The sequence below is a fragment of the Syngnathus leptorhynchus genome, chromosome 8 (assembly GCF_054491065.1).
Source record: "Syngnathus leptorhynchus isolate UIUO chromosome 8, UIUO_Slep, whole genome shotgun sequence".
Taxonomy (NCBI): domain Eukaryota; kingdom Metazoa; phylum Chordata; class Actinopteri; order Syngnathiformes; family Syngnathidae; genus Syngnathus; species Syngnathus leptorhynchus.
Genome location: NC_141202.1, coordinates 1,478,451 through 1,486,221, shown reverse-complemented (window position 1 = coordinate 1,486,221; position 7,771 = coordinate 1,478,451). Strand labels below are relative to the sequence as shown.

Here is a 7,771-nt window from a genome sequence, read left to right as displayed (position 1 = left end):
TCTTCTTGCTCACTCGTACACACGCTTTCCTCCTCCTCCTCCTCCTCCTCTTCTTCTTCCTCCTCCTCTTCTTCTTCTTCCTCTACGGCTACATGCTGCAGCCCAGCAGAGGCAGCAAAGTCCAGCCGGCACCTGCAGAAAGCCGTCGGAGCATTTATTCCATATCCTTCATGTGCAAGAGGAGAATGGAGAATTTTTCATTTTAGGCTCACAGAGGAAAACGAAGGACGCAAGGGCGTCTTTTAATTTATTAGTAAACAAAAAATCAATTGAAAATAAATCAAGCCAGCAATTATATTCTGTTTGTTTTCAAGGTTATTTGATCAACTCGTTTTTAACAGCCATGCCTGGATGGGGTCATCTGCACTTTCTAGTGAATTCCCGCCAGGCTGGACTTGCACTAAACAACGACTCGTTCCGGCTTGTCAATTCGATTTAAAATCATACTACGTTTTTTATTGAGGGTGTCACAAAATCAGAATATCGTAATACCAAAAGTATCACAAATATTTAACACACTAGAAAGAAAAATAGAAAATATGAGAGCCAAACTGTACAAAACAGACATGTCAGAGAAATAACACAACCTGGTCGTGTTGATGTCGGCGCCGGGGGAACTTTACAGTCATCTTCCAAATGTCCCGCCACTGTTAGCGGATAAGCGCTAGATAAGAGCTAAATGCAAACAAAGCGTAGCTAACTGCTAGCAGATGAAGCCACTCACAAGTAGTAGAAAAGGAAAAGAAGGAGAAAGTGACCAGACACGACGTTTCCTGCCGGCGGACGGGAGGGCTGCCGGGTCGGAGCCCCCCGCCCCGGCCCCGGGGTTAAAGCCTCCTGCAGCCGACAGGTCTGGCCCTCAAAGACCCTGTGTGTGTGTGTGTGTGTGTGTTGGGGAGGGGGGGGGGGGTCCAGCTGTCTCAACCACCCGAAGAGCCTGGACTTAGACCTGCATCTCCAACACAAGGAGATAACATTTAGCACGGGATGAATGAAATATAAATAATAAAACAAAACACGTAAAGACAAGAAAAAAAAAGTGAGCAGTAAAAAAAAAAAAGAAGACTCAAAAGTGTCTCAATTGCCTTTTATTGTGTTTTTCTATTGAATGACATTTTCTTCTTTTCTATCTACAAGGACGTAAAAAAAAAAGTCGCCTATGTTACAAAGAGCTTGAGAGCCCTGCCACGCCTTCATTGACTTGTTTCTCCTCCTGCGCGTCGGCGCTAACGGAGCAAACGACATTAACGCTAACATGCTAGCCGACAAACGTTTTTACCCTGAGCTGGCATTATTCAAATAAAATGTTTCCTGGTGGCTACAAATGCTAATGTGTATCTCAGGTGTGAGTCCATGGTCAAATTGTGGTTAGAAAAGGGCTTCAGGGTTCAAACCTCATACTCAGGCCTCTCCAGCTTCAGGGTCCTTTTTCTTCTCTTTGACTTTGCTGGCAGATATCTTTTTGGATACTTTTTTGTCTCCTGACTCCTTGCCCGCCTCCTTGTCTCGCTCTTTCCTCTCCTTGGAAGACGACGACGACGACGACTCCTTCTTGGCCTCCTTCCTGTTGTCTTTCTTCTCCTTGGAGGACTCCTTCTTCTTCACCTCATCCGCCACCACCGGCTCTTCTCTGACAGCGCCCTCTGATGGCTCGCTGGAGACTTTCTTGTCTTTATCTGAACGACAAGGACGACATTGCCACTTTTTGTCACGTGTGCGAGAATTATGGGTGCGTCAACATTTCGATTGAAAACTAAACTGGGTCAAAGATAGAACCTTGAGGGACTCCATACTGGAAAAGTGCTAAGTGGGAAACATGGCGATGAAGTTTTTTGTTTTTTTTCTTTCACTTTAACGCTTTACCAGAAACGTTGGCACACTTTTCTTGTTAAGCCGCTTCATCATCCATTATGTGGCCGCACCAGCTCGTTTATTATGTGACCTCAGACGGGCGCTGGGAATGCTAACGAGCCCTTTGTCGCGCCTCAGACGAGCCGTCGCAGCGCCTCTCAGATGGGATTAGCTCTGACTTTTGTTGTCACACGCACGCACACACACTCTTTAGCATGCGGACAAATTGAGCGACAACAGCACCTGTTGCATTACAAAGCAGCGCCACTTAACTGGAGGACCCCCAGCCGGCCCGCTCTCCAAGGCCGTCCAAGACACATGTTCACACACTCGCACACACACACACACGCTACACACACTTGGATTGACTGCGGGATGAGATGATAAGAGGATGCTTGTCTGCCTACAATGAGACGCTCTTCTTATCTCCATGAGAACATTTACAGACCACAGACTGATGTCTCCCTCACCGTATGTGTGTGTGTGTGTGATTTCCGTTTTCTTTCCCTAATATTGCGACTTAATCTGCAATCATTTCTTTTCAATGTTCTCTTTCCAGATGCAAACATTTTTGACATGAGATTTTTTTTGGAAAGGCACAAACACACACGAGCACACAGGTTGAGGGTGTGTAGCGGATGCTGGCTGCGGGCCGCCTGTATTTTGACGACGGCTGCGTGCAGTTGAATGCGCCGCCGCTAACAGGCCCGAGCGAGCGGAACGTGCGGGCTTTCAACGCACAACAGATAATCCACCGATCCCCATCTAGTACGCACGGCGACTATTGTTTTTTTTTTGTTGTTGTCAGTCGGGAACCAAAAAAATGACGGTGGTGACAATGGGGCCGGCGGCTTTTAGCTTAGCGCACAAATTCGGTACACGCTAGTCATATAATTGTGATATCATAAGCAGCTGACATGGAGGACAAGAAGAACTCTTGTTAGCGAAAATGAAACACCTCGACCGCTCATTTGCGGGGAACACGTTATAATAAGCGTATTCCCGAGATGCCGCCCGGCCGGCGACTGGAACGACGCTAGGCCGGATTTGCCGACGCCGACTCAGCGCCTCGGTGTCGCAAAGGAGAGGGAAAAAAAGTGTTTAGTCTACAGACGTGCGCTTTGTCGCTCGCTGCCATCTTGTTTTACAACGTCAATGTTTGTGGACGTTTGCGAAGGCTCCCCGGAGAGAAACCTTTCAGTTGACGGACGGCCACGCAGGTGCTCCCGACGTTTTCCCGGCTACGGACTCTCTGATGTTAGTTTTAGCCATTAGCTTCCCGTCCGTCATAGTTGGTATTTCCAAAAGGAGCTCAAAGGGAAGGAGTCACAAAGAAGGAATTCTCGGCCAATGTCGTGACGCCATCAGAATGTGTCAAATGAGAAGAACAACTTTGTGGGTCATTTAGGTTGAAATGTTGGGAAAGCTAGAAAATGGCTGCTCTCACAATCACTCCAAATCTATTTTGGGACTACTTCTGTTATTGGATAGCAAGATTTCTCAAGTGGGACGTTTATACCTTGTGGAAGGTAACAAATCCATCACAGCATATGCAACCGAAGCATTTGATGGACACCCACACGTGGGACCCAGCCCGGCTAGCTCAGTCGGTAGAGCATGAGACTCTTAATCTCAGGGTCGTGGGTTCGAGCCCCACGTTGGGCGACATGTTTTTGAACAAGTCGGAAAAAAACACAAATGTGAGCGAAACTGAAGAGCACGGCTTCGATACTTGCTGGCCAGCGCGCCGGCTGGGTGTGGTTTAGTGGGCAAATTCATTCCCGCGGTTTTAAGGGATATTTTTTCTCTGGACAGAAACGCCCTGCAAACACCCCTACATGTAGACAACTGTACGCTGGTCTGCTCAAAATGACTCTTTTTTGGGACTATGAAATTGAATAAAACGTGTCACACATATTTCATCCATTTCCTAAATATATTGGGATATCGTGTTAATATCTTGACGTCCACCCAAAAGCTAAGCGCCCAACGTGGGGCTCAAACCCACGACCCTGAGATTAAGAGTCTCATGCTCTACCGACTGAGCTAGCCGGGCCTGTGTCACGACACTGTGAATGTAGGCAGACATTTACACTCTTGTTCTCTTGATTCCGACAGAAAGTCATCAATTTCCTAAATATATTGGGATATCGTGTTAATATCTTGACGTCCACCCAAAAGCTAAGCGCCCAACGTGGGGCTCGAACCCACGACCCTGAGATTAAGAGTCTCATGCTCTACCGACTGAGCTAGCCGGGCCTGTGTCACGACACTGTGAATGTAGGCAGACATTTACACTCTTGTTCTCTTGATTCCGACAAAAAGAAAGTCATCAATTTCCTAAATATATTGGGATATCGTGTTAATATCTTGACGTCCACCCAAAAGCTAAGCGCCCAACGTGGGGCTCGAACCCACGACCCTGAGATTAAGAGTCTCATGCTCTACCGACTGAGCTAGCCGGGCCTGGGTGGTAACTCTGTGAATGAAGGCCGACATTTACACTCTTGTTGTCTTGATTCAAAGCGGCTAAAAAAAAACCAAAGTCATCCATTTCCTAAATATATTGAGATATTGTGTTAATATCTGAAAGTCCACCCAAAATCTAAGCGCCCAACGTGGGGCTCGAACCCACGACCCTGAGATTAAGAGTCTCATGCTCTACCGACTGAGCTAGCCGGGCTCGTGGTCATCAGTGTGATTGACAGCACATAGACCAGTACTTTATAAGGATTTTGTAGCAACTGTCACGAAGACTGTTCCCGGGGTATTGTAACACTTAAGAGTTACTGTTACTGCGACACACGGGCATTTAAAACAAGCGCTATTGTTAGTTTAGTGGTTTATCTGAGCACTCCCTGGCAGCGTTTGGGCCATAAATCAAATGCATATGTACACACGCACGCACCTATCCAAGCAAGCGTTCACCTGCAAAATGACACCAAAGTATGCATGTCTAGGAATGAGAGCAAACAGTCACAGGAAGTCATCCAAAAGAATTGGGACACTGTTTATCTGGCAAGCCATGAGTGTGTATTTCAACAATCGTTAGTTGTAATCAAACACCGGCCGGCCGGACTCACCATTCGGTCTCAAAGTCCAAAAGCAACAAGCCCGGCTAGCTCAGTCGGTAGAGCATGAGACTCTTAATCTCAGGGTCGTGGGTTCGAGCCCCACGTTGGGCGCTTGTGTTTTAGGATGCTCCGTTCCTGCCAAATGACGCTCGGCTCAAAAGAAAGAAAACAGGCCATTGAATTTACAATGAAAACAACAGCTATGGACAATCCCGTCTTTTACTCGAGCTTTACAATTACCGATTGAACACGTGATTTTTTTTTTTTTTTCTTCACTGACATGCTTGTTCTCACGGACACGTTCTTCACCGACACGGTCCGATTGGGGCGAGTCGCCGAGGCAGACAGACACAAACACGGAAGCGCAGAGGGGGGTCCGAGACAGAGAGGTCTCCAGGTACATGAGCTGGTCATGGGAGAGCAACTGTACTTCAATATGAGCGCGGCAACACGCTCACATGTGTGCGAGCTACAGCTCAATGCCTTCTTTTATCATGTCTCATTCGCTGGCTGTCCGACCAAAAGTAAGCAACGTCATTTGGCTAATGTGCAAAATGAAAAATGGACTTGGGAAGTTGGTCATGATCATCAGGAAAGTCTGCCGCCGTGATTAGAGGCCCAGAGAGTTTGCTTCAGTGATATATGGAAGGGAAGGGCGGAGGATGCTCGTACATTCCGAGCTAATCCCGATAGCAGGCGGCCGGCCGCGATACCAGAACACGTCGGCGGCGTTGACACGTTGGCAGCGATGCTTATTTATGAGGAGCTGCTTAAAGCTTGTTTGCGCGCCGCCCGTGTGAAAGGATGCGAGCGCTTAGCGGGCGCACGTGTGGCCCGAAGAATACGCCGCGTATTCTTCCAAAGAAATGAAGTGTGTGTGTGTGTGTGTTTGCTCACGGGGAACAAAGACAGCAGTGTGTCCCGCAGAGAGCGAGAGTGGGCGAGACACATCCATAGTATATGACTTATTTATCTAACTTAGAACTGTTTTATCCCACGTGCCATAAATCTAACAGACTCTCCGCACCGACGTCCGCGCGCGCACACATCTGTAAGATGTTAGCTATTGTGTTTAAAAAAAAAACAGCGGCGTTAGGAATTTTTCCTACGGCTCACAATAAATCGTTAAAAGTGGCATACGAGTCTTGCGGTGCCTATCGGATTACCAATGTCTTGTAAAGAATATATATCATGTATTTCTTTTTTTATGTGCTGCTGTCACCGCGATTTCCCGCAACAATGTCATAAATGACAAAATACGGTGCCCCCAACCCGTCCCGATATCACGAGTCATCATCGTTCACAAGTCCAATTTTGAAATGGCACACCTTTGATGTAGTACCGCATCATGCCACAAAACGAGGGGCAGCACTGAGCAGCGTTGAAGTGAGAAGAGTCACACAAAGGTGATGCTATGGTTATGTTATGCTAGCATTAAGCGAGAGGAATTTCCCGAGATGTAATCAACATGGTCGGATTGAACTTTTTCCGGAGTTGAATTTTCCTTTAAGTGTCACTTTTCTAGTCAATTTCAAGAGAGAGTGGCAACTCCGACAAACAGCATGAAGCGAGCACACTTGACGTCTTATTTGGAGAAGTCTTGGAATGGCTGCTTCACGTTGTTGTAATAACATGTTGTAATTCAATGGTGTGTCTTTTCCAAACACATCAGTGAGCAGATGCTATTTGCTCACAAACCAAGCGCATCTGTATGTGCATATCGCCGAAGTTGCCAGCGTCCACTTGGAGGTGTTTGCTGAAGCAAAATAAAATAAAAATTAAAAAAACAAGCAGCTGCTCAAACACACATGCAGGAGGTGGATTTGTGCTTCGTTTCTCTCCGGACTCTTTCATTCTTTCTTTCTTTCCCGCGGCAGCGTTCACACGCCTTGGCGAGGACGAACATCGAGCGTGCGCGTGTTTTCTCACTCGTTGGGACAGATTGCTTCCTGTTCTGCTCGCTGTTCCACTTGCTTCCTTCCTTCCTTCCCGCAAGCCGGCCAGCATCATCCCTCTGTTTGCTTTGGACGCACCGAACACGGCCTGCGCTAGCTTTACTACAGCGAGCGCGTTACGCGCTCATTAGCGGCGTTTATTAGAAGGACAACTAACAACATACACAAAGATCCATTTTAAGTGGATAGTCAACCTTGCAGGATACATTCCAGGACCACCCAAGTTTGCCGGGCTCATGTGACAAAAATATTAGCTTGTTAGCATGAGCCCGGCTAGCTCAGTCGGTAGAGCATGAGACTCTTAATCTCAGGGTCGTGGGTTCGAGCCCCACGTTGGGCGCAACATTTTGAAACAAAAGTAGCTAAGCACTTGGATGAATTTGGTCAATATTAGCCAGTGTGCACTAACACAAAGCTAAAAGATCTTTTGTCCTTAATTGCAATGTTAAAGTCCATAACAAGATTTCATACACGCATCTGCACGGGCAAGCGCTTGTCATGAAATATGTCAAAATGATCTGGGACGCGATGACATCAGCGACTAACACGCTGTCTTATCAGCTGTCTTCTCGCCTCGCCTCGCCTCGCCGCCACATTCATCTCTGGCTTTTACAACCCTCGGCGGGCGCTCCTTCACGTGTGTGCGTGATTATTTATTAAGGGACGGAGAGAAGCGGCGTAAAAGCCAGATGACCTCAGCTGGAGTCTGTTTCGCGTTCGCACCGTGCTTTGGCTCCAGTTAGCTGCTTTCCCTCCACCTGACTTCCAAATCAACTCGATGAGTCGGAGCCTTTGCCAAGATCGGAGAGGAAGGGAATTGTACAGGTGCTGGCCCAAAAAAAAAAAAAAGAATAATAATGAGGCCGACCGATGACAGCTTTATGTGGTGGA

General features: G+C 47.3%; 1 protein-coding gene and 7 non-coding genes across 14 annotated transcripts in view; 3 read left to right on the top strand and 5 right to left on the bottom strand.

The window, feature by feature from the left end:
• Positions 1-60: 60 nt before the first annotated feature.
• Positions 61-7,771, bottom strand: part of bbs9 (Bardet-Biedl syndrome 9) — a 46,440-nt gene continuing 38,729 nt past the window's right edge. For 3 of the 7 annotated variants that reach the window (XM_085919502.1, XM_085919503.1, XM_085919501.1), the window contains one exon: positions 987-1,676. In XM_085919502.1, the coding sequence (XP_085775628.1) occupies positions 1,402-1,676 (275 nt within the window). In that variant the 3' untranslated portion in view covers positions 987-1,401. Of the gene's footprint in view, positions 133-875; positions 950-986; positions 1,677-7,296; positions 7,709-7,771 lie in introns of those variants that run through there. The other 4 variants (XM_085919499.1, XM_085919500.1, XM_085919497.1 and 1 more) reach the window with 4 other exon arrangements.
• trnak-cuu (transfer RNA lysine (anticodon CUU)) lies at positions 3,444-3,516 on the top strand. The gene has a single exon. It is a non-coding gene; the product is annotated as a tRNA-Lys (tRNA).
• On the bottom strand, positions 3,835-3,907 carry trnak-cuu (transfer RNA lysine (anticodon CUU)). The gene has a single exon. It is a non-coding gene; the product is annotated as a tRNA-Lys (tRNA).
• Positions 4,038-4,110, bottom strand: trnak-cuu (transfer RNA lysine (anticodon CUU)). The gene has a single exon. It is a non-coding gene; the product is annotated as a tRNA-Lys (tRNA).
• On the bottom strand, positions 4,245-4,317 carry trnak-cuu (transfer RNA lysine (anticodon CUU)). The gene has a single exon. It is a non-coding gene; the product is annotated as a tRNA-Lys (tRNA).
• On the bottom strand, positions 4,462-4,534 carry trnak-cuu (transfer RNA lysine (anticodon CUU)). Its single transcript has one exon. It is a non-coding gene; the product is annotated as a tRNA-Lys (tRNA).
• On the top strand, positions 4,964-5,036 carry trnak-cuu (transfer RNA lysine (anticodon CUU)). The gene has a single exon. It is a non-coding gene; the product is annotated as a tRNA-Lys (tRNA).
• trnak-cuu (transfer RNA lysine (anticodon CUU)) lies at positions 7,148-7,220 on the top strand. Its single transcript has one exon. It is a non-coding gene; the product is annotated as a tRNA-Lys (tRNA).